The sequence below is a fragment of the Choristoneura fumiferana genome, chromosome 18 (assembly GCF_025370935.1).
Source record: "Choristoneura fumiferana chromosome 18, NRCan_CFum_1, whole genome shotgun sequence".
Classification (NCBI taxonomy): domain Eukaryota; kingdom Metazoa; phylum Arthropoda; class Insecta; order Lepidoptera; family Tortricidae; genus Choristoneura; species Choristoneura fumiferana.
Genome location: NC_133489.1, coordinates 17,700,119 through 17,727,414, shown reverse-complemented (window position 1 = coordinate 17,727,414; position 27,296 = coordinate 17,700,119). Strand labels below are relative to the sequence as shown.

The following is a 27,296-nucleotide window of genomic DNA, read 5'->3' as shown; positions in this document are numbered from 1 at the left end:
AGCCCTTCGTCTTCGGAGCAACGCGAATCAGCGGCTGCTGCAACACGCGCAGCATTTGATTGTTTCGGCTGATGCAGCCGCCGCGCCCACAGTCCTTGACGTCGTAGCAAGGTGGGACGGCGCCCCTGTGTCCACACATTGTGGCGTTCTAAATAAGCAGCCGTTCCATAACTACAAACTTTTACCGTGCTACACCACTACCACAAAAAAAATGTTGCTGTTCATTGATGATCATCATTCTCAGCACAACCGTAGAACGTCCACTGTTGTACGGTCAAGAATTCATGAGTCACCATGGAACCTTTTCAAAGCAAGTCAATAAGAATTTCCTTGTTAATTAACGCGATGTCACTATGACGTTTACTGTGAAACGGTTCCATGGTAGCTCATGAATTAAAGTCCTTGACCATACATAGGTCTCATCCGTTACGAAGGGAGGGTTTGCGAGCACAGTATAGGGTTACCTAGAAGACGCTACTGCTCATCTTCTGGTATTATCCTTCAGCCAGTTTCTACGGCTCCCACAGGAGAGAGGGGGACAACATTTTAACGCCGACGCCCCACGGCACACTTCACGGTTTTATTGTTTTAACAGTTGTTGTAACAGTACCCTTCACCTAACCTAATATTATACAAATTATTTTTAAATTATAAATTAATTATATGTGGTAAATCGAATTACACCACCAATATCTAAGCATATCATTTATCTCGCAGGAGGAAATCGAGGACCGGCCGCGGGCGGCGACGTTCCTCAGTTCTCTGGCGGACTACTCCAACACGATCCCGACGGCGTCTGCGGCGGACCCGGACGCGGCCAAACCAGCGCCCCCTGCCCGCATGGGCACGCTCATCGGCGTATTCCTGCCGTGCATCCAGAACATCTTCGGCGTAATCCTATTCATCCGTCTCACATGGGTCGTGGGCACCGCTGGGGCTATACAGGGGTTCCTGATTGTGTTGGTGTGCTGTTGTACGGTAAGAAGCTGAAGAATACAACCTCCAAATTTCGTTTTTTTTAGCAAAAGAAATTACTAGACAGCCTTGACCTGTCATTTATTGAAAAAAAAAATACTTTTATAAAATACATGAGTAACAATAAGATTATCGTGTGACATAGACAATTAAAACATTTAAACGATAAATACATTTTCAATAAAAAGACAGATCAAGAATGTTTTATCTTTTATTCGTGTTTTTTATTTTATATTTTGAGATGAAAGCAATAATATAAAAGCGCAATTCCACAAGCGTTACCCATGTTCATTAATATCTTTGTCGCAGAATAATTCAACATAAGTAATTTAACATTTGGCTTAAAAGTCTCGATACAAGCTTGTACCAAGCCCAAATTCCTTTTTTTTGTCATTTGGAGAACCCATTAGGTGCCAGTCCTATTTATTCTGCTAATTGTGACTACCTCCCTGCAAGTTCTTAGCAATTTTTGTTAAATAACTGGCCACTAATAAAAAAGAACGTGCTTACCTACTTAATCAAATTCTAGGTTTATCGATCATCGTTTGTTTTCTTTTGTGCGCTTAATTGCATGAATCTACGAACAAATTGAATGCAGATTTAACAGTTTAAATTATTCCGTTTTTATTTGGTTGATGGAAACTTTTATTGTGTTATGAACAATGGTGGTTGCTTGTGTGATTACTTTTATTTGTGTGAGCTCCCGTTGTATGTAGGTAGGCAGGCTTTTTTAGATGGAAGGTGTAGACATATCTTTTCCCAGCGAATTACTCGCGAACTTTTGGAAATTCTACCAAACTTGTCACGATAGCAGCATCCGATTTTGTCTACTTACTATGAAATTCATCATCATCATCATCATCATCATCATCATCATCATATTAGCCGTAGAACGACCACTGTGGACATAGGCCTATGAATATATTTCATTTTAACCAAATTTTAACAAAATATGAGTGCTATTGGACACTGTACAATTGTACATGTTTATTTTATACTTCTTTTAATATGTGCTATACATATACCACACATATACATTATACACACCACACATATTTTATTACATGATAAAATTAAGAGATTTTTATACCTACTGTACCTACTCGTATTGTTTGTCACAGACTATGCTCACGGCAATATCGATGTCGGCCATCGCGACGAACGGTGTCGTGCCGGCCGGCGGGTCATACTTCATGATCGGGCGCTCGCTAGGCCCCGAGTGTGGAGGCGCCGTCGGCATGCTCTTCTACACGGGCACCACACTCGCGGCCGCTATGTACATCGTTGGAGCCGTGGAAATTGTGCTAGTAAGTCACTTGCATTCTATTAACACATTCACTAAGAATTAAGGCTTTCAATCCGGTATTCCGAGATCCCATTTTTTTTTCAGTCCCAAAATTGCGGGATGTCGACTGCGGGATCCCGCTGTATTGAAATTTTGTTGATATAATTTTCATTTGATATACTTAATGCAATTTTATTTATCTTAAAAACCAAACTTATTTTTACTTATATTTATTAAAACGTCACGAAATATTGTGAGGAAAAAAAATCGTAATTTTGTAACTACATCGACTTTCTATTGGATCCAACCACAAAGATTATCTGACTTTTTATCACCTTTACCAAAAGATTTTGTATCTAGGCACGCGGTAGCGTGTCAAGCCAAGTTCAAGCCAACAGAACTGACGAGCAGCACCGTGTGTAATTTTAGCCGAACCATTTGGAGTTACTTTTGATCCCCCCGTAACTCAAAAACTATTCCACATAAACGTGTCAAATTTGGCTCATTTATTGAGACTTGTGAGATACCTACATATGTGCTCTAAATTTCATAAGCACACCTCAAACAGTTATTTAGATATTAACATCAAAAAATCGTCATTTTTATCACTGACTCACCTATACATCAAAATTCTAACCCAGTTCCAGTTGACCTAGAAAGTCCAAATTTGGCATCTAGATAGGTAGTTGGGTGAATCATCATCCCAGCCTATATACGTCCCACTGCTGGGCACAGGCCTCCTCTCAGAACAAGAGGGCTTGGGCCATAGTTCCCACGCGGGCCCAGTGCGGATTGGGAACTTCACACGCACCATTGAATTGCTTCGCAGGTTTGCGCAGGTTTCCTCACGATGTTTTCCTTCACCGCAAAGCTCATGGTAAATTTCAAATGTAATTCCGCACATGAATTTGGAAAAACTCAGAGGTGCGAGCCGGGGTTTGAACCCACAACCCTCTGTTTGAGAGGCGATAGGTCAAACCACTAGGCCACCACAGCTTTTTTAGTTGAGTGAATACAAAGGAATAAATCAGAAACTGGTTAATTTTTATCATCTTATTATAATTTTTAAATTAAATTATTTCTGTACAAAAAGTACCTAATGATATCCCATCAAAACATAAATGTGAAATGAGAGCCAAGTTCAATATTATGATATGTGCCTTGATTGTTGACTTTAACGACAAAAGAAATGAAATTTAAATTAGTGCCAAGTGCCAAGGTGCCAAGTTCAATGGTCAGTCCTGAAATTTATTTATAAGAACATAAAATATTTTATAACAACTTAAAATATAATTTCTTCTTATAACTTAGGATAATATATCAAACAAAGCAAAGTTTGTCAATTGTGTTTTGTTTATTTTCTTTTGTACAATAAAGAGTTTACATACATACATATATACATATATTGAAGCCTAAGGTCAGACTTGGCTAGTTATCATATACGAAAAATATTATAGCCTTCGCAAGTTTTAAAACTGTAAGTGCTTATTTTATTCTTCCGAAAATTTGGCTTGCTGGTAGAAACTAGCCATCGAACATAGGGCTCTTCCATGGCTGTTTTAATAGGTACTTAATAAATTCGTATATAAGAACTAGTCAAGTCAGACCTTAAGCTTCAATATATTATCCTAAGTTATAAGAAGAAATTATATTTTAAGTTGTTATAAAATATTTTATATTGTTATAAATAAATTTCAGGGCTGACCATTGAACTTGGCACCCATTTAGATCTCGCTTCTTTTGTCGTTAAAGTCAACAATCAAGGCATATATCATAATATTGAACTTGGCTCTCATTTCACATTTAAGTTTTGATGGGATATATTTAAACACAATAAGTTTTCCTTTTTTTTAATAAGTGGACAACTGAAAATGGACAACTTTTTGAGAAATAGCCCTATATGACTTTGAAAGACTATCACCGAATGTCTTAAACACATGCAAGAGTCCGCAGTGACTCATAATAACTTTACATATACCTACTTTATCACTTGACTCGAAACTTGGTGACACTAGATAAAAGTCAGCAGAAGTTCAAAGTAATGAATGCTTTAAGAAGGGTTCAGCTTGGGATAGCCATAACACGTTAACTAGCATGAAACAAAAAACTACACGTCGTGAGTGAAGGTTAGTCAGGGCTCTTTAGTGCTAAGCCTTACTTTCGAGTTAGAGTGGGATAGATAGAATTTGACTTATGCTGTGCAGCGTTATCTAGTTAATGTTTGTTAATATTAAAATTGCTCACTAAGCTGCGATCATTGATAGAAATAGGAGAGCGAAACTTATTTTAGTGTAGAGATGCTACCTACATTTTTGTATACACAGGTATCAATCTAAAAATACAACCGTCAGGCTATTTTTGTCTTCACCTACTGCCACGTCCAATTTTATGATATGCTGTAGTATTTCCAGCAGCAAGCTGAGTCATCCTATTTCATTCCCAGTTTATTTCCTTAGTGACTAGGCACTATTTTTCGTGTTCCATCTTCATTTTTATTGCCTAAACGTCCACGTAAGATATGCGAACCTATAGCACGTCTAAACTACGATTCTCGTCATCCTTCATTATTAAAAGCCTAAAGTGAAAATCAATACACGCTCTTCCGTTATCCAGCATCCGACCTAGCCTCTCAGCAAATATGTCTACAAAGAATCGCACTGAAATATAATATAACAAGTAATATGAAACCTTTAGTCTCGCGTGAGGAGGTTCCTTTCATCTTAAGGCCTTAATTCAATAACCGTTATTTTCCGCGCGCGTACGGCCCGCGTCGTGTGCAGAATAACATAACACGTCCGCTAACTCCGCGGCCCAGTATAAAAGTAATTGTTAACCGTAGTCGTGCTGCTAATACTAACGATTTATCAAAAGCTGCCCACTCTTTTAACATCTGTTAACTTAACTCAATCAAAGCTTGCCGCTCGGCCATTCTGCTGATAAGGCACTCCACATTAACTCTTTTGCGAAGGTAATTAGTTACTTACTTAAAGAAAACTTTAAGCATTTACTTAAAGCAGTGGTCGGCAACGCAAAGCCCGTGACTATTTGAAATATGAGATCAGGAGACACTTATCGAAATTATGAGCAAATACTGCCTACCAAGTATTTGCCACTAAATATTTAGTCGTTGTTATCTGTAATAATGTATTAAAATTTTGAAATTAGCTGATCTATGATGACCCCTAGACACAGAATAACTAATAGTACTACCTAGTAAGTACCTATAAATCGTTCCGTACCTACTCTTACGACTTGCACGCGAAATTGAAACTTATCATGTTACACGAGCGTTCAAATTCTGTTGGGCACCGTTGACTCGAAACCGGTTTGGCGCCAACAGCACAGGGTTCCCATCGCACTCGCCGATGAATAGAGATAATAACAGTGGGTATTAATATGAATTCTATAAACTACCTTTAATAAATAGGTAAATATAATTTAACCTATGTACATGACAACAAAGCACGACAATGATAACCTTCTTATCTACCTACTACTTTTGCCTACTACAGATTTCCGTATTGGCGAAAACAAGTCTTAATATTATTTCTGACCAACCAATTAAAGAATTGTATCACTACATAACTACAAACATACGAAACTATTACTAGGCAGGGACTTAAGAAATTAAAGAAGTAAAGAGAACGACCGGCCGCCGCTTGCCGTTGCACGCTGTTGTAACAGAATGTTTGTGTATACCTACTTACTTATAAACAAACAATTGAGCAAACTTAGTTATAAGTTTTTTTTTACTTAGGCAATTGTTATTTGTTTTAAATTGGGTCCACTGTTTACTTTTAGGTGAATTAAACGGTATTCAATCAAAAAGGAATCGACTTTGATTTAATACCTGGTTAGGTAGGTACTGTGGGGACTGTAACTTGGTAAGAGCTTAGGTACTGGGGATCAACGCGCGTGACTTTAAACTGTTATGAAATAAATAGTATATTCAATCTTCAATTAATTATATTTTATTTTAGAACTTATAAATACATTTACATAGAATGGCACCAGCCGCTTAGGCTATCGGAAGCAATCTGCGCTCCTGGCATGTATACCGCTGTCAATCGGTTTTAAAGTTAAATTCTAGAATCATTTTATACAAAACTAGGTTAATCTAACCTGCCAGGTGGTCAGTTTTACCACCTGCCAGCGGTATACAGCCTAGTTCCTACAGTACCATCAGCTAAATATGTGGTCTACCACCCTAAAGTTGATAATCGTTTGCATGTCATAAAACAATAATGCCAATAGACATGTCTGTCAACTTAAAAGTTCGACTTTGGCGATATTTTCATTTGATATAAATTTGTTTAAAAATTGATAGACCACTTATTTGGCTGATGGTACTTACGAGTACTTACCTAATTATTTGTATTTCGAAAAACTATATTCATTTAGACGCCCTGAAATGCTGATAATACCTAACAATCTTGTTCTCATTATGCACCTACTACACTTGCAGAGTATTTAACTATATGATGGTTTAAATTAAATACAAGAAAATGGCTTCTTACCTTGCAATATCTTTCGGAATTCTGAAAAATGAGAATTCCAATTACTGTATCTTCTTTTTATTGATACATCCGTAAACACTACAATACACCTTAAACAGATTATGTCGTTTCGGAGTCATTGTTGGAAAATAAAATAAGTAACTAGGTACCTATACAAATCGCGCGCGAAGCGTCCAGCGTGCGAGCGAGCCTAGCGGCAACCCACTGCCGTGCGCCTGTTGAAAAGGTGCGCCGGCCGAACGTACCTAAACTGCGGAGTGTCCAACCCCTGCCCTAGATGACCCGAATGACAATAGTACCGTCAGCAGCAATAAAATGTGTATTATGTTTTTTTTTTATTTTAACAAAAAATTTTAATCAACTAGTAATGATTAATTAGTACCTATTATAATTTAAGTTATTGATCACACCAATCTACACTGGTCACTGGTCATCATTACCTAACTTTAGATAAGTACCTAGTTAATTCATTGTTTACAACTACAACTTTTTAGTTACTTACTATTTTTCAAAATTCTCAATCAATGTTAACTATACATCAATCAATTAATCTATCAAATCAGCCTACATCCACCCACTGATGGGTAAGGCCTCTTCATTTTCAACTCTACATAGAGACTTTTAATAATGTAGTGTATTCAAGCTATCAGGATCAGTTTTATCAAGGATATATGGTCCTTGGGTTTATCATGAAAAAATGGAAAATTCACTTTCAAAGGATGTATACATGGCTCGTAAGTTCATTTGACCGCACTAGTGCGATTTTATTACAGTTTTTTTTTAATTCTCCATTTTAAAACTTTACAGGCAAAGAGTTTTAAATGACAAATAGTACATTGTGTCTTAGGGCGGTAAATAAGGAATTAAGAAAGAAAAGTTATGAACGAGAGTCTATTAGAAGCCCGAAATCGAAGACTGAGGGCTTTAATGAGTCGATGTTCGTAATTCTAGTACCGCCCGTGCGACATACAATGTTTTTGATCACATTTGGGAGTAAAATTGTATATTTGTAAAGGAAAATTTTTTTTTTTTTTAAATTGCCGATACCGCGGAGTGCGCTCTTGGCAGCGCTCTGCAGCATGTGCATGGCGTGCGTGTGCAGCGCGCGCACGGAGCAGCAGCACACCATGCAGGAACAAACTCATTTACCGACCTTGAGCTTCATGACATGAAAATTAGTACGGGCAGCACGGGCAATGACTCATTTACCGACCACGGGTTTCATGACAAGCACATTAAGGTCGACGGTTTTATTTGGGGGGTTGCAACCAAGGTAGCCTGCATGTTACGACACTGTTTACGAGCAAGTGTGATGAAAAATAAATAATATCGACTTATACGTAGAAAAATGTACAAATATACAAAACTAAGTAATGAATTTGTAAAATTGATTGTTATTATTATAAACTGTAATTTAATTACCTCAGATTGTAATGATTTCCACCTTTTATTTATTCGAAAAAATCGCAGTGGCTGAACGCTTCGAACCTTTGCCTGATAATTTTAGTTAACTGTACCCTTAGTATAAGTTTTCGGTTACAAAATACGTCTCGATCGCATTCGCGTTAAAATGTCAATTTTTATGGAAACACGAACATTGCAAACGTTCCGCTAGAGGCGCTGTTCGTGTTTGCATACAAATTGAGATTTTAACGCGAACGCGATCAAGACGTATTTTGCAACCGAAAACTTACACTAAGGGCACTGAATTAAAAACAAAACTTACGCATGCGCATTACGGTCGTGCCATTTTTGTAAAACTTTGCGTTGTTTTGTTTTCATTTTTCAATTTTGTGAAAAATGTCGTATGATGCACGGATTGCAAGGTTTTACAAACTCGTGACGATGAAAACCCTCGCCTTGCGGCACGGGTTTATCACTCGTCAACTCATTTGTAAAACCTTACTTACCAACCTCGTATCACAAATAACTATTGGTAAACCATCAGGGCTTTATAGGTACCTATCTTAATTCCAGACTTACATGGCACCTTGGCTCTCAATCTTCGGGGACTTCACGAAGGACCCCGAAGCGATGTTCAACAACTTCCGGGTGTACGGCACAGGGCTTCTGCTGGTGATGGGCATGGTGGTATTCCTGGGTGTCAAGTTTGTCAACAAGTTCGCGACGGTGGCGCTTGCTTGTGTAATCCTGTCCATCACCGCCGTTTACGTCGGAATATTTGTCAACTTCAACGGGAACGATAAACTAAAGTAAGTTGATCGTCCCTGTGCCTTTTTGAACTGGGAATAAATTATCAGACAGCTTCATCAGACGCGGTATGTATCTGGATAACATAGAACAAGACACTAAATAATGCAAATCATCGGGTGGAAGTCATTGACGTTTCATAGAAATCTAGCGCTCTGAATGTTTGTCTTCAGCTGAAGATAACGTTAAAACTACCATGCACATTTAGAAATGGCGTCCTAATAATTTAGTACGGTGAAGGACTTTAATTCGTGAGCCGTCATGGAACCTTTTCGAAGGAAAAGCCATTACGATTTTCCTTGTTAATTAATACGATGTCACTATGACGTTTACTGTGAAATGGTTCCATGGTGGTTCACGAATTAAAAATACCAGCTCTAGCATCGATGTTTGACACTTCTTTATATTATAAATAATCATATCAAGACATACCTTTCTGTGAATATTAATTCATCATTATCATTTTGCTTCGTTTTTAGGATGTGCGTACTAGGAAAAAGGCTGTTAAAAGATATCGATATAAACAACTGCACAAAAATACGTGGTGGCCCATTGGAACAAATATTCTGCCCAAACAAAACGTGCGATCCTTATTATACAGCACACGAGGTTCAAATAGTTAACGGCATCAAGGTATGTACAAAAACTACTAATAATCATAAATTAATAAAAAACACATCGTAAGAAGAAAACTAAAAGTGTAATTTATCACAGGGCTTAGCGAGCGGTGTATTCTTCGACAACTTGCAAGATTCATTCCTTCAACTTGGACAATATATCGCATACGGCAAAGAACCTGATGACATCGAACAGATGGAGCGACCGACTTACAACCAAGTCTATGCCGATATTACTACTACTTTTACAATTCTTATAGGGATATTTTTCCCTTCTGTAACAGGTTAATAATATATATTTTTTAATATTATAGTAATTTCTTTGCTAGACCCATTATTCTTATCCGACTGCAACCACAAAGGACGCTTATTTTCATCGAGTTAGTTATAAATGTTTGTCTATTTCTTTGACACTGCAGTTTAAACGTATTGATTGATTTTTAATTAAGTATCATTGGACTTGTTTTATTATTATATTACAAGCATTTAGCGTTCCGTAAATTGAACTTCCAACGTTCGTATACTTACATATAAGTGTGTAACGTGAGTTGTGATTTTCAAATTTGTAAACCATTTTGCGACTACTTTCTAGGACCTAATTGAGCTAAATTTCTAAATTTTTAAATATTTCTATCAAAATACAAGATGAGAGCTCTCCTGAAAACGAGTTTTTAGTTAGGTGTTTATGCATTAAACTTTTGTATCTTTTTTTGTTAAGCATTACAGTTCGTTGCTGTCAAATACTTTAGTGTCTTGTTTATGGTTTACATCGAATATTTTCTTTTGCTGACAGACTATACTTATTTTAGGAATCAATTGAGTTTGTTTATTATACATATACTATGTTCCTAAGCCAGGCGAAAACACGGACATTGACGTTAAGTGGTTACCACAGTGATCACTGATCACCAACGTTTTTTGGTGAGATTCAAAAATTATCAATGTGCCTGAATGGGAAAATATAATTAAAATTTTATTTATTATAAATAGCAGCAAGTTATTATATAAAATAAACATTTAACATAAAATCAACTTTAATGACATCGAGATTCCAGTGTTTTGTACTTATGAGTACTAGGGCCTGTAATTTTGCGTGCGACTATTGACAGATAGTAGGGAGAGTGCACCTACTTTTTTCAGCGGTCAATGATGAAAAAAAATCGAAATATCGTAAAGTTTAATCCGTTTAAATTGCTTTAATGAAATCACTATAATTACGAATACCTTTATATTTTATAACTTGAGAAAACATCCCTTTGAGACCACTTAACGTTAGGTAGCTTGTTTGCCTACCCTTTGCTAAAATAAAAGATAAATTATTATTTTGTATTCCTTCTTACCATAGCCAATATAAAGTATTTTATAATAATATTCCAAGCAAAAATATATTTACAATTATGTATTAAAGTTACAACATAAATTAAAAAAAATTGTCGATAACATCGATAAAAAGCGATGCTCTCTCCCTAGAATCTGACAATAGCCGCACGCAAAATTCCGGGCCCTTTACTTGTGAGGGTTAAACTGATAGTTCTTAGTAATTCTAAAACTGAGCAACCTAGCAGGTTATTAGATTTATTTTATCTTTTCAAGACAGTGTCTATTCACGTAAATACCATCGCTGAATCCGATAAACCCACTGAGCAACGTGCCCACTTATCCTTAGGGGTCTGCCACTCCTTCCTCGGCGTCCATAAATCGTTTTCCTCGAAGTTTTTCTTTTATTTTCGAGAATATTTAAGAATGGCAAGGTAAAAAAAAATGAAAAAAAGGAATGGAATGGTGAAAATCGGCTCCGAAACGGTAACGGTTGGGAAGACCGTAAAAGTAACAAAAAATTTGGAATTGAAATAAAAAATACAAAAAGATTCCAAAAAAAAAAAAACAATCTTAATTGTTAGTATACCACTCTGCAATAACTGATTCAGATTCAGATCTATTGTCAACAAAGCATTAATATCTAAGGCGTATTATAAAGTTAATGATTATATCATGGACAGGGATGTTTGGAAATAATTCCGATCCGCACTGGCGATCCGTTCAAATAGCGAACCTACTGTGATAAAAATAAAGTTGTGTTAAATACTTGTGATGTATAGATATCATTTAATAATATTGTAAATCTGTTTAAAAAAATATATACCTCGTTGAGTGTCTTGCCGGATTCTACTCAACAGAGGCTTTTCCGAACCGGTGGTAGTTTTTTTTTGACATTCATAAGTGCTTGTTATAGCCTAAATTAAATAAAGATATTTTGACTAACTTGACTGTTTTTCGATCCTCGAAAACAATTGTCGCGCAATGACCTGTCATACGGAAGAACGAGGCCACCATCTTTTTCCCACGCTTCGACCTCTTTAGTTGGCAACTCCTCGGAAGGAAACACCCACTGAGCAGACTGTAATACCTACCTACTCTAAGCCAAATTCAAGGTTAAAATTTTAAGATCTTACTTCGATCACTAGGGAATATCAGGATAAAAAGTAGCCTATGTATTATTCCAGGCATCCAGATATCTTCATAATCTAATTTCATCAAAATTTGCTGGTCGTCATACTAAACCTGACAAAACAGGTTGTTTATCCCTAGCGCTCGCTCGACCCGTACCACGAAACGCGCGCACTACGCGAAACGATACAGATGTGTATGGAGTGCGATACGTATCGTTTTGTTTCACCGTTAACATACTCGTAATACCTTCGGTCATTGTCCGCTTTTTCGCCTGCCGTAAGAACAAAGTATAGCCCAATTAGAATCTAATGTATGTGGTTATAACTGCAGGTATAATGGCGGGTTCTAATCGCTCCGGAGACTTGGCAGACGCTCAAAAGAGTATACCTATTGGTACTATCTGCGCAATTCTCACCACGTCTACCGTGTATCTCTCTAGTGTGCTGCTCTTCGCAGGAACTGTCGACAACTTATTATTACGAGACAAGTAAGCTAACTGTGACCTTATAACCTTTTTTTCCTCCATTCACCCCAAAGTCCTATTGATGTCTTATTGCTCTCTTGATTTGTGAACTATGTTTGAAGCTTATAGGTACTTAATTGTAAAAAGTACATATTTGATTTCGTTTTCAGATTTGGTCAGTCGATCGGCGGTAAACTAGTGGTAGCTAACATGGCTTGGCCGAACCAATGGGTTATTCTAGTCGGCTCCTTCCTCTCTACTCTTGGAGCTGGGCTTCAATCATTGACCGGGGCGCCTCGCTTACTGCAGGCCATCGCCAAAGACGAGATTATACCGTTCTTGGCACCTTTTGCCGTCTCGTCTAGCAGAGGTGAACCTACAAGGCAAGTAGACCCACGAGAGTTCATTATGGATCAATTGTCTTACTTTGACAAGGAAAATACAATAATCCTTCCTTGATATATCTTTCCTTTAAAGGCAAAAGCATGAAATGCCGTTGTTATCATTTTATAGTACTAATAAATAGTTTGATTTCCAGAGCCCTGCTACTCACGATGGCAATTTGTCAGTGCGGCATCTTACTGGGCAACGTCGATATCTTAGCGCCGCTTCTGTCCATGTTTTTCCTCATGTGCTATGGTTTCGTCAACTTAGCCTGCGCTCTGCAAACCCTACTCAAGACACCCAACTGGCGGCCGCGGTTCAAATATTACCACTGGTATGTATCAATTTAATACAATAACGTATGACAAGGTAACGTGTTGTTACAGAACTAATAATTCTGATCGGAAATTCCCGTTTGCGCAGAAAAGCACAAATCTATTTTTTTCAGTAGCCGAACTTATTATGTTTGCTCACTTATTCTACTTTCCCTACATGGACATTAGAAAGAAAGATTTGTCGATTCTCAATAGTATAATTTACGAATCAATTTGAGCTTATTTCAGGTCTCTGTCCCTCGCCGGTTTAACGCTTTGCATCTCAATTATGTTCATGACATCGTGGTTCTTTGCTCTTATTGCCATGGGCATGGCTGGTCTTATTTACAAGTATATTGAATACCGAGGGTGAGTAACAAAAATAGTACTTGTTATCTTTGATCATCCATTTATATTTGATACTTCGGATTGATCATTTCTAATCTTACTATTTTAGAGCGGAAAAAGAATGGGGTGATGGACTCCGAGGTTTGGCTCTATCAGCTGCTCGTTATTCATTGATGCGTCTGGAAGAAGGTCCTCCACACACCAAGAATTGGCGGCCCCAAGTATTAGTTCTTGCAAAATTGAATGACGATCTCTCGCTTAAGTATCGAAAAATGCTGTCATTCGCCAGTCAGTTGAAAGCTGGTGAGTATTTATCTGAAGAGATACATACCCAAGATCTAGTTTGGAGATTCTGACTGATTTTGCTTTTACAGGAAAAGGTCTTACTGTTTGTATATCCGTACTTGGAGGGGACTTCACCCGCAGAGCCAGCGAAGCAAATACGGCTAAACAAAACCTTCGCCAGGCCATGAATGAAGAAAAGGTCAAAGGTTTCGTTGACACCCTAGTCTCGCATAGTATTGCTGATGGACTTAGTCATTTGTAAGTTAAACGTACTTTATAATTTATATAAAACTAGCGGACCCGGCAGACGACGTCCTGCCCGAAAAACACTACTTTAAAATTATGATAACATACCAACAACAGCGCCATCTAGCGGATCCAATTGCGTTTCCAAACCATCAACCAACGTTGTTTTGCCATATCAATTATTTTAAGTGAATATTTTTCTAGGCAAATATAAAATAACAATTCATGAAATGGCGCCATTTCACGATATGCCTAGGAATTTCGTAATCTGGCGGATTTTACGATCGACCGCCGACATATATATACATGAACTGAACTTGAACTCTTTGTCTAGTCACAGGTCTATAGAAATCTATTCCTATCTCTTGTTATTATTATTAAACACCTTAAATATCTGTAAGATATTCCTCACTTAAATTATCAGGAAGATGTACGTCTGGATCGTAGCAGGTGACAAATTGTCTCTGCCTAGTGTCCCCTTCGTTGAGAAAGAGGTGTGATTGTGTCTATGTATGTAAGGAAAATAGCTGAGCACAATAAAGCTCTGAATTTCTTTGTTAGATCGAATTAGAAATGAAAAGATTGGTGAAGATCGCATGAATCCAGCACAGGACCGGCCATTGTGGCGTTCTCTGGGGAGGCCTATGACCAGCAGTGGGCGTCTTTTGATGATAAAATTCAAATGTAACGTTACAGCGTTCAAACAAGTGGCCTGGGCGGGCTGAAACCAAACACGGTGCTCGTGGGCTGGCCGTACGGCTGGCGGCAGTCGGAGGACGAGCGAACGTGGCACGTGTTCCTGCACACCGTGCGCACTGTGGCCGCCTCGCGGATGGCCATGCTCGTGCCCAAGGGGATCAACTTCTTCCCAGACTCCACTGAGAAGGTATGAAGGATCAATAGTCTAATCTAAGTGGTTCAAGTCGAATGCTGGCGGCATGACCGTACCTGCGGCTGGCTATAGTTGAGAAATAATCGCATCGGAAACTACGGTATTATAGCAGCTGAATTGCAATTCAGTGATTTTACAAAAAATCTCGTGGGAATTTACAAAAAATATATGGTGAATTTCATTACATAGTATAAAAATTTTATAACAAAAAATTGAACCGGCTACAAAAAACCAGGAAAATAATTTTCTACCAGTCTGAAGTCGGTTAAATTTTTTGTTACAATTTTTTTCACGCTTTTTAGTGTAAATTAATCTAAGATACAATAGTTTAATGTCAACTGCTGGTCACCTTTTACAAAAGATTGTTTTTCCTGATGCAAAGACGTTCATCATTGAGGAGTTCTGGTGCTTACCATATGCATTACGAGGAGCATAAATTGCTTAGCAACTGTATCAAAGTAATTAAAATTTAACCCGTGAAATACTTGTTTTTGAGTAGTAACTCCGATGGTCAACTGTGGTCTTCATCATCAGTTCCACTTCACCAAATGATGATTTTCAAGAGCAAATGTACGAGTTACTACTAAATATATCCAATTTACTATAGGTGTCGCTACAACATTTGAAGAGTTCCCTCGATTTCCTTAAGATCCAATCATCAGATCCTGATTTGGTGCTTATGGGACCTAATTGAGGACATTTCTAGACGAACGCAAAAAAAATATTTCAAATCGGGAAAAAAACATACAACCGAATTGATAACCTCCTTTTTTGAAGTCGGTTAAAAAATACAACCGAATTGATAACCTCCTCCTTTTTTTTGAAGTCTGTTAAAAACACCGCCGAAACGTCTCCAATTCCAACGGTTGAAATTTTGGACGTATATAGGCTGGGATGATGATGATAATGATGATCCCAATTCTGTTGGAAAATCGGGATAAAAAGTACCTACTTACAGGTTATTCCAGACGCCCCATCTACATACAAAATTTCATTAAAATCCATTCAGCTGTTTCAACGTGAAGGAGTAACAAACACACACACAACAAATACAAACATACAAATTACAAATACACATACCTACAAACAGTATTCATAGAATCAACTTTATGACACACGTTCATCGATACGCTCCAGGTTGCTGGTAACATCGACATCTGGTGGATCGTGCACGACGGCGGTTTGCTGATGCTGCTGCCATTCCTGTTGAAGCAGCACCGTACCTGGAAGAACTGCAAGATGCGCATATTCACCGTCGCGCAGATGGAAGACAACTCTATCCAGATGAAGAAAGACCTCAAGATGTTCTTGTACCAGCTCCGCTTGGAAGCTGAAGTGGAAGTTGTAGAAATGGTCAGTATATACTGATATTTTGAGGATATATTAGTGGAAAAGTAACTCACTGATTCGATACTTACAATCCGTGAGCTCTTAGAAAAACCTTCGGGTTTCGGGGGAAATCGGAAGGATTCGCTAGTAGAAAACGACAATTGTCTTTTTGACTTAGTAGCAATCGACCACACAAAGAGTGCACTCGTTGTGTTTTCATTGGTTTATATAGAGCAGTTACAACCACCACTTACATATTTATTTAGTTTGTTATTTTTCAGAAATTGATTTCCATGGCGAGTCAACTTAAACAGGGTATTTCTGTAAATAGCCAATCACGGGAAATTGTTTATAATTGTATATAAATATTTTGTAAAGAAGCTGAAAGTTTTAAGAAAAGTGTTGATCGTAAATATTTTAATAAGATTCAAGACCGAGTTATAGATACAATGGGGATTTCGAAAAGTACATTAAAAAAATATTAAATGAAATCCGACCAAAAAAATTCATTTGACGTACCCAGGAGAATTAAAGTATAACACAGCTCTATAACTTGCAAATGAAAGAAATGTGTTAAGGCGGGGTGTTCTCTATTTAAATTAAATTAACGATGGAAGAATTCGAAAATGCTGATTTTGTTTTATTTGTATTATGACAAAAAGTCATATTGTGTTAAAATTAAAAAAAGAAGCGTAATATTACAACGGTATGGTTTATTAGGCAGGTATGTAGGAATCTAACTTTAGTTGTGTAATATAGAATTAGATTATAATTTCATACATAGCAATTGTGGCTATACCCTACCAGGGTGCATAATTTCTGTAAGTACTAGTATTTATAAGTCTTGTTTTATTTTTTTGCCAAATAAATGAATACTGAATACTTATTTTGTACTGATGGTTATTCTTTACATAAGTTTTTACGGTAACTTTGAAAAGTTTTGCAAGTTGATAACAGAACAGAACCGCATATCACGATCGCATTTCATCGTCTATATCCGAAGCATGCTTCTAAAATCTTAAGCTTTTTTTAAGAGCTCACGGATACACTTGTGAAAAATCGTGACATTTGTCTTGGAAGTATTTCTACTTATTCGATGTTTGAAGAATATTTTTTATTAATTAGATAAATGGATTCTAACTGTTGTGAAAATTAGGACTATAAAAATTTCAGACGGACAGTGACATTTCTGCATACACATACGAACGCACCCTGATGATGGAACAACGCAACCAAATGCTAAGAGAACTCAGGTTGAACAAGAAGGAATTAGGAATGGTAAGTTCGAATATTTACCACCCCCTCACGTTACAACACACATGAGACTACTAGTTTCACTTTCTCACAAATAATTACAGTACTTCACAATGCCGCTGTACAAATTCTCGTGGCTTATAATAAAGTGTGTGTATAACATATAACTAACATATATTTGTCTGTCGCTGCCAATACAGATGCAAAATATGGTGGACTATGAGCAAAACGCTGAGGAGAAGTTGCCTCTGGTAAACCTAATATTTTAACCCTCGACCGAGTCCACTTTTATTCGCATTTAGCTGTGATCCATTATCAACCCTTTGGATTTTTTAAGTCTCCTTCGTTTTGATTTAGCGTTGTTTCATTTAAAAGCATTTTTGTAGGAGACACGTGTGTTATTCTATTTTGTCTAAGCTTGACGATGGTGACTTATTATGTTAGATTAGTTTTGTACCCTCTATGTGTAAGTAGTTAACATTCACGATACCATTCGTCGTACTTCACTTTCACCACATGCTATCACTGTGCCTAGCTGTGTTTTTCAATCTGTTTACTAGCAGAACTGAGGGATACCAAGCTCTCGACATCCGCTTTAAATGTTTTCTTCTACTTCTTTAATTTAATGAATGCATCAGCATCATTAGATGATTAACTCCTACTTAAGTTCAATGCACTATCCATCTAACTGTTTAAAATATTAAATCCTTTTGCATCCTAAATCATAACTGTGATAAAAATAATATGTAATTTAGCTTTAAGGCCTATTTAGGTATAAAATACTTAAGCACGACCATGCGGGGTCTATCCTTACTTAACAATAAAATAGATGGATACTTAATTATCACTGCATGCCTACAGCGGTAGGTACAAGCATGATAAACTAAGTTATTTATAAACTAGCTTTTTCCCGCGACTTCGTCTGCGTAGATTTTTATACTTACACAATACTCCATAGGAATGAGGTTAATATCCCGCATTGCCCGTTTCCGTGGGATTTTAGATAAATCCCTTCAAACTACAGCTAAACAATCCACTGAAAAATCTGATCTCCACGTTTCACATCTATAATGCTCAATGAATAAGATTTTAAATCCTCCCTTACGATTACGAAGGGAGGATTTAAAATCATATTCCTGGAATATCAATATTCCTACATCGAGCGATCTCAAAGATTGCGTACGATGTCTTTGGGATCGCAACCCATACTCGCGCTGGCTTGCCGTTTCAGCCTGCCTGGCTAAAGCGCCCTTTAGTCTCTCGCCGCGGTCTTGTAGTAGAGACCGTGCCCCTTGTAGCCTCAATGCGTTGCGAGACAAAAGATTCGTTTTTTTCGGGAAGCCATGGTTGTTTTTGTTTTATAAATATGGCGCTGTCGATTGGGTGGAGGACAATTTTGCCACCTGATGTAGACCTTCTCGCATCGGTGGCCTGGTTACGTTTCGGGGATTTCGTCGGAGAAACCGAGGGTTTTGTGTGTGCAATTGCTGACGAAGCTATCACGACGCACAACTACTGGAGGTATATCCTGAAGGTCGGTACGGTCGACATTTGTCGGGCATGCCGCCGTCCCGGGGAGTCACTCAGGCATATTATCTCCGTTTGTTCATTTCTTGTTAACGGCGAGTATTTGCACAGACATAACTTAGTAGCCAGGATTATCCACCAGCAACTTGCTCTTCGATACGGCCTTGTAGACTCCGAGGTACCGTACTATAGGTATGCCCCTGCGCCAGTTCTCGAAAATGGTCTTACCACGCCCTATTGGGATCGATCTGTCATCACGGACAGGACTATTGTAGCTAACAAGCCTGATATCGTGCTGACAGATCGAGCAAAACGCCAGACAGTGCTCGTCGACATCACCATCCCACATGACGTAAACCTCGTGAAGGCTGACAAGGACAAACTCAGCAAGTACCTACCTTGACTTAGCTCACGAGGTGACCGCTATGTGGGATGTTGACTCGACGATCATTGCCCTGATAGTTGTTACGGCGCACGGTCTAATAGCGAAGTCTCGACCAACATCTCAAGAGTCTCTCGCTAGATGGCTGGATCAAGGGCCAGATACAGAAGACGGTACTTCTGGACACGGCACGCATCGTCCGGAGGTTCCTCACTCTGCGACCCGGACCACCGGTAGCTTTGGGCCCTGCCCCGCCACCGGCGGCAAACTAGATTAGGTTTTTACAATATTTTTTATTTTGTTTGTACTTTTTGTATTTTACTTGATATACTTATTGTAAAAACCTAAATTAAGAATGTAAATAAATAAAGGGAGTAATTATTATATTTTGGGACAAATTACACCAATTGACCTAGCCCAAACTAAGCAAGCTTGTACTATGAGTGCTAGACAACGGATATACATACATAATATTCAAATAAATAATATACTTAAATACGAATATATATTTATATATAGTTAGAATGGCTTTGCTTTATTACTTAGGTAAGAAGCATTATCATGCCAATTTAATTACTTAAGTGTATTAAAATGAAGGAAACGTATTTAAGTATTCGATAGGTAAGCAATTACTTTCGTGCTAGATCCTCAGAACTAGGTAGATAAAACATCGTCAGGCACCGAATCAGTAGTAGCAATGACTATAACAAATGTTCTAAATATAGGTACAAGCAATAGTGGACCATCACCACGGCGACGTGAAGTCTGCCAGCAAGGTGCGGTTCGCGGAGCCGAACGGCGCGGGCGCAGAGACCGCGGAGACCGCCGACGACGCGCCCTCGCCGCCGCTCGACGAACTCGATAAGGAAGACAAGGTGAACATATTTTTTATGCCTATGTAAACCGTTGTACTCACAAACGATTAAACGACACTAAACTCGTTGTGTCCAATACTGCTTATATCGATTTCTGTTGCTTCTTCGATATTAATGGTGGTTTTTCGAAGTCTTTTTCGTTGAACGACTGCGACTTTTGTGTCATTTAAAATGAACTGAGTAAGACGGTAGGTTTGCAATAGCTTGAGTTTCGGATGAAATTCTTTTTTTAAGAAATAGCTTGTCCATATTAATTTCTGCAGACTGCTACTTTGGCTATAATTATGTCCTTGCTGAATTTATCTGAAAGGTTATTTCAATCGAAACTCCAAAAATAATTAGAAAGAACACAATCTTACATGTACCTAAATATGTAAAAAAAAAAGTTTTAAACCGTTGACTACATTTTCGTCAGTAAGATATTAATTAAATCAAGATGTTTTTTTCCTGTTAAATTAGTTTCAATTAATGTGTGATTCGTATAATAATGTTTTATACTTACCTACAGCTAGAAACGATGAGATTGAAACATCCCGTCTCTGCTTGAAGTTTTCTTCGCTTGAAACTGAAACTATTCGTTTGACACACGAAACTTTATTTGATAAAATATCAACTAAATGTACTTTACTGCACTTTGTAATTCACAAAGTACATAACAGTATTGGCTTTTTACACTTAAGTAGTTTTAAAAAATACAATTATTTGTCGATTCTTACAAGTACAGTTTATTCGTAAGGAAAGTCATTGACGTACATTATTTGGTTGTTAACGAATGGAATAAATAAACGCTATGCTGAGCTATGTTGCTGTAAATTTTTATTGCATTGCGTAAAGCCAAGTTACATTCCTCCAGAAAAATGAAATATTTTCAGTTTCCAGTGAATTCATCCACCTCACTCGCTTTATCAATATATCGCTATCTGCACCTCGTCTGCATCTACTTTATTTTCTTCTAGTCTCATTAATTTAACCATTGACCTGTTTACCTCCCAGAGTCCTAGCGAATCTACACACGGTGGTCATATGTTTGCTAATGTTTTCATTCATGTTAATTTGTTCACTTTAGTTCGTTTCATTGTCCACATTAGATAAGAGATTGGATGTTTAAATGTCCGTAGTGAGTCGTTTAACAATCGAAATAATATATGACATCCCGTGTTTTATTCGCCTTGAATCCGTCATGTGCAACGTTCGGGTCGCGTATCAAAAACGAAACATTGCGAACACAATTGGGGTTAACATAGGACGACTTCCGAAGTAGTTTGTTGCACATAATCGATTCAATGTGGGACTCGCCCGACGAATCGTCGCAGTGCGAGGGCGCGCAGTCACCGCCGCTGGAAGCACCCGTGCAGTCCAAGCGGGAGGCGCCGCCCGAACCCAACGGCGACCTCAGCTCCAAGCCCGCGCCCAACATCACGCCGTAAGTGATTACTTTTTTTCTTTTAAAGGACAAAACTCGACTCATTATCAGCTGCCAATGAACACAACTAGATGATAATCAATGGAATTAATTGAGAAACTGAATTTGCTGCTCAGTTTTGACCCTGATAACTCCACCTTCAGGAGGATTGCAATTGCAATTTTTTTTGGGAAATCAATGGAGGGAACAGTCGTCAGAAGGAGACAGATGAATTAATATTATATAAGTACCATTATATACCTAAACCTAAACTTTCGTGAAATATAATTTACGAGGACATTAAATTAAGTGGTTCAAATCGCGCGCGATTTTAAGTCGGGGATGATCCAATAACCTAAGTAGTTACGATTTTTGCGAACGCACTTATCCTTAAAAAACTTGAAAAAGATCTTCCGAAATGACCAACTTGACCAAAACTATTTTAGTCGGATTGTCTCCGATTTATAATGGTAGATTAAGCCGTTTAGCCTTCATACTCTCGAATTATCGAATTTAGCAGTTTGATTTTTTTGTACCCGGTGCCCGAACCACGAGGTCCTCGAAGCCCCTAAACTTTAAATTGTGGTTGTTTCATGTATTTGTCTACTCGGGTTGTACAATACCATTATTATGTCGTGTCTAGTGACGAAGGCACAGTGCGGCGGATGCACACGGCGGTGAAACTGAACGAGGTGATTGTGTCGCGATCACACGACTCGCAGCTCGTCATCCTGAACTTGCCTGGCCCGCCACGCGATACCAAGCTCGAGAGGGAGTCTAACTGTGAGTACCCCTAAGTAAAGTGAGTGTGTTATACTTACTGGTTATACGTGGTTAGAGCTGCCAAGTTTACAAGGGAAATCAACTCTATGAGACCGGAACGTTTGATTAAGTTGACCCTAATGACAAAACGACAAAACACAACGATTGAATAAATGTAGACTTTGTCTCATCTTCTTTTTTTGTAATAGCGATTAGGGCCTCAATATCCTAGTTTCCATGCAGACTCTAGCGTGCTAGAGTCTAGCACCTAAGTAGTGCCCAGAGCCTCCAATAGATGTTACCGATAAAGGCATTTACGGATTGAGAAACTTTTCATCGATACTGATACAATACAATACAAATATTATTTATTGCACACCACAAATCAGTAGAAAAAATCTATATATTACACATACATTCAGGGTAGACAATAGGCGATCTTATCGCTTAAAAGCGATCTCTTCCAGACAACCATTTGATACCTACATTTTATCCCGGAAAGTTGCAGTCTCTGCGGAACAGCGACAATGGAATTATTATATGAGGTCCCGGCCAACAGCTAATCGTTAAATCATAAGTACCTATAAGGCAAGATGGAAAGTAATGTGTCGTTTTTGTCAGACATGGAGTTCTTGGAGGTGCTGACGGAGGGTCTGGAGCGTGTGCTGATGGTGCGCGGCGGCGGCCGCGAGGTCATCACCATCTACTCGTGAACGCTCCTCGCCTTCGCCCACGCCCTCGCCCTCGCCCTCGTCCGAGCCACGGCAACACTGATCATACGAGCACCACAGCCTCTCGGACTATTCGCGCCCAAGCGCCCTTATGAAGTCTTTGTGATTCTATCGTAACCTGTTAGTGTTAATAGTTTACCTCTGAACGGCCGAGCTCGAGCCGACGTTTGTACGACAATCGCATAATCGCACTCGTAAGACTGCCGAGACGGACGTTAAATTAGTGACGTTGCGTTCTTGTTCGTTTATAAATATTGTATGTATTTTCTTACAATTATTGAAATTATATAGGAGTTCGTTTATGTATGACTTGTAAATGTTAGATTAGTTCTAAATATTTTGTTGAATTTGTTGCTTAGAGTGATATTTTAAAATTTATTCACTGTTGTATAGGTACGTTGTGTATATGGAGTATTAATGTACGTATGAATCTAACGAGGAGCCTTATACTGTCGGTCACGGAGTGCTTTGATTAGTTCTAAGTTCGTTCTGTTACATTCGTAGTAGCTAAGCGGTAAGTTAGGTGTCCGCCGGACATGCCATACTCGTCTTACTTTACTAGTTTTACGTAAGTATTAGTTCTTACCGTAAGGATAACTTTCAACTTTCTATTGTAATGGTTGTTTTCTATTTTTTTTACGGTTCGTTTTTCTATCAAAGTTGTATAACGTAGATAGTTTATAGACGTATACATTAATTAAAGAATAAACTATGAATATTTTTATCTATTTAATATGTATTTTGTAAATAATAATTCTGTTCTAAGGTTTTATATCTGCTCAACTTAAAAATTACAGTGGGACTGAAGTATGAAAATTCAATCTACCTAATAAATTCGTATTTCGCAATTTCCGATCGAATAGAAATTACTAAAGAATAAAGCTGTCTAGTCACTCTTTGACATTAGTTACCTGAAACAAATGTTAACACAAAACACACCAAATTAATTGCCTCTATACGTATAGAATGTAAACCGAGTTAAGTTTAACTGAACTAATGTATGGTTTGTCGACGTGCTTAGGCGTTTGCATGGGACCCTCCCTGAGGGTTTCGTGGAGAGTAGGTTCGTCGCGCGACAGTTAGTGATAATACCGCGGGGAGCGCTCGAGCTGGCGCCGGCGCAGCGGCGCGTGTTCCCCGACGCAATTAACTTTAGTGTCTAAACTTTGGAAACTTGTTACGCACATTCGCGTAGGTAGATGATTTCTTACTGTGATCGTTTGTATGACGTTTTTGTCATCTGAGCTTATAATTATATTTTCATTTAGGTATAAACGACTTCACCTTATACGTGATCGATCGTTAATGGAAAATCAATGAGATCAAGCGAAATGTACCATCTGATGATTTTTATTTCATACCACTGCGAACAAAAAGCAATAGGTATTTCTAATTGGTAATAAAATAAAAGATGTTACGCAACTGCCAAATAGGAGTCGATGTCTCGTTAGCCCCTAAGTGATTAGGTACGTATCTAACTACCTAGGTTCTAATAAACTGTGTCATGGTTCAAAATTTCATAAAATAATATCGAACGGCAAAAATAAAAATAGTTATAAGAGAATAATGCATTATATCACTTTTATCGATACTAGGTAGAGAACATAGGACATCATAGGGAAACAAAATATAAATAACTTTGTCGAGTAACATTCATCTTAAACTGCTGCTTGCTACTGAGCCGCGAGCGTGAGCGCGTAGGAGAAGCGGCCCTTGACGCAAACCGTTTCAGGTACTTCTAGGTACAACTTTACTCGTATACCAAAGACATAAAATGACAGATTTTAATCACGTCCTTTTTGACTTTAGCCGTATAGCTTCGGTACTGTACGGATGGAACAATTAGATTTCACGTGTACAATAACATGTTACCTAGTAACCTACTTTATTTTATTGACTAATACCAAAAAAATATGAGTCGAACTCAAAAACTATCTAGTTTTAGAACTTTATGTTACTTGGGAGGTAGATTTCCATAAACCCAGGCAATTGACCCAGTCAAATGAAGCGGTTTAAGATTATTTTTTTAATCTGAATCAAAGCGTAGCTCTGAAGCGCTGATAGATAACAGAAATATATTTAAATAAATTAAGTAAATAAAATCTTTGGAAAGTATTGAATTTCTATAACAATACATTAAGATAAATAAATATTTATTATGTTAAGCTACTTAAGTTTGTGATTGTGTTCTCTATCACATAGTGATAAAAATTAAACGAAATAACTTCTTTAGCAACACATATCTTCCTCTCAAAATAGACAAAAATATTTAAATATATACGCAAATCAGTATAGTATATGTCGGTTAAAATTTAAAATATTTATGCCTATTAATAGGTAATAAATGATATTCTCAAGCTAAATTACTTAATACCCAATTAATATCTTTATAGATAAATAATTTCTTAACAGATTAGTTATGTGTAAAACAAAAACTATTTATAAATTATTATTTTATTACTTACCTATTATAAATCGAATTTATTATATTAAATTGAACTAACTATCTTATGACGCCGCATTGTTTAATCAGCTTAATTCTGACTACATGGAGCTTACGCGTAGTAGAATACCTAACTACACCGAACACTGTCACTGCAGCATTCTGGCTATTGTCGCGGAAATAAAGCATTATCCCTTTTTAATCAGCCAATAAGTGCAAGAGGGATGGGTGCTTTTGTCGTAAGAAATGCTAGTGACATGTAGAACCTTTACTGTTGTAACCAAAACAACTGGACAGCATTTGCCGCTCTTTCCAACTTCACACTACGCAACAACCACACACCTACATACAGTTACCTATCGAAAATCATGTCTCGCATCGTCTACAATGTTAGACCTTAAGATAAGTACCAGATTGTCGAAATTCAAATTGTAGTAGATATGGATAGAATAAAAATCAACCGCAAAGTTAAAATAAATACCTTTGTGCCAAACCTCACATTTTATTGGATGGGAATGATCCAGTGGCAATATTAAACGTAGAATTATCTACCTACTTAAGTAGACTATACTCGATCTTTAAGGCTAGTACCAAAAACATTGGAGCAGTCACCACTATAACTGGTCCATTGTTTATGATTCTACTGCATTTAATGGTAATTGAAGGGGTAATATCTTAACTTCCAAATTTGTTAGGAGACGGAATTATCTTACCATTAAACATCCCTGCCAATCTCTACACCCAAATTTGTTCCTACCAATATTAACAGAATACCGTTTTCACCTGTGTATTGCGTTGATGATTTTGGCCCTTCAATTACTACGCCAATAGAATATGGGTAATGTTTACCTGTCTAATCATAATGATAGCTTTCAAAGATACATGAGTGTTAGAATTATCACGGTAACTACATAGTCGTATTGTAATTCAAAAGAATGCACATAGTTAGGTACCTAATTCAAATAGATTTCAAGTCGTGTTCGTCGTTTCAATCGTACATTTAGCCTTATTCGAAGCCACTAAAGTCGTCGAGTGTCAAGTAATTTAATCTTTGTAATATTACCTTATTTAGAATTAGGCTGTGATTCAGCGTAAACACATTCTTTACAATTTGATATTCAGGCTAGAGTTGCTGTGATACACCAATATGGCTATAAATTTATAGAGTAGTCATTTCTGGCAATGGGTCGATGAAGGCGATTTTGGTCACCGTAAGACGCCATTGATTATCTGTGATCTCTCAGACGTAGTATCCCTATCCCGCGTGTCGCGCCCGCGCCGCGCCGCGTGCCGCGCGTCGCGCGCGCACTGAGGCCGGCGCCAGGCATCGGCGAGGGTCTAGGCCCATCCTGAACACCCATATATGCCATTTTGACTATTGGGTTCATAATTTCTCGCCTCATTGTATTTAACTTATTATAAGCATTTTGATCTGGAACGAGTTTTTATTAGAAAAAGAATAATTCGAATTGTAAAAGTTGTTTAAGAAATTATTAAAATATTTGAATAATAATTCTAGTGAATTAGACAGTGAGTAAAGTAAGGAGAAAGTTATAATAAATGTTACGAGTATAATGAAATAAATTAATGATAAAATGAACTT

At 37.7% G+C, this 27,296-nt stretch overlaps 1 protein-coding gene across 13 annotated transcripts in view; it reads left to right on the top strand.

Moving 5' to 3' along the window:
* The window catches only part of kcc (solute carrier family 12 member kcc), a 414,959-nt gene extending 387,666 nt beyond the window's left edge, over positions 1-27,293 (top strand). For 11 of the 13 annotated variants that reach the window (XM_074102144.1, XM_074102143.1, XM_074102153.1 and 8 more), the window contains 19 exons: positions 718-978; positions 2,097-2,282; positions 8,755-8,990; positions 9,468-9,621; positions 9,703-9,889; positions 12,387-12,543; positions 12,690-12,902; positions 13,058-13,237; positions 13,467-13,586; positions 13,675-13,868; positions 13,940-14,108; positions 14,793-14,982; positions 16,126-16,341; positions 17,491-17,595; positions 17,772-17,822; positions 20,206-20,355; positions 21,600-21,778; positions 22,401-22,540; positions 23,141-27,293. In XM_074102144.1, the coding sequence (XP_073958245.1) occupies positions 718-978; positions 2,097-2,282; positions 8,755-8,990; positions 9,468-9,621; positions 9,703-9,889; positions 12,387-12,543; positions 12,690-12,902; positions 13,058-13,237; positions 13,467-13,586; positions 13,675-13,868; positions 13,940-14,108; positions 14,793-14,982; positions 16,126-16,341; positions 17,491-17,595; positions 17,772-17,822; positions 20,206-20,355; positions 21,600-21,778; positions 22,401-22,540; positions 23,141-23,232 (3,180 nt within the window). In that variant the 3' untranslated portion in view covers positions 23,233-27,293. The remainder of the gene's footprint in view (positions 1-717; positions 979-2,096; positions 2,283-8,754; positions 8,991-9,467; positions 9,622-9,702; positions 9,890-12,386; positions 12,544-12,689; positions 12,903-13,057; positions 13,238-13,466; positions 13,587-13,674; positions 13,869-13,939; positions 14,109-14,792; positions 14,983-16,125; positions 16,342-17,490; positions 17,596-17,771; positions 17,823-20,205; positions 20,356-21,599; positions 21,779-22,400; positions 22,541-23,140) is intronic. The other 2 variants (XM_074102155.1, XM_074102151.1) reach the window with 2 other exon arrangements.
* The last annotated feature ends 3 nt before the right edge of the window (positions 27,294-27,296 follow it).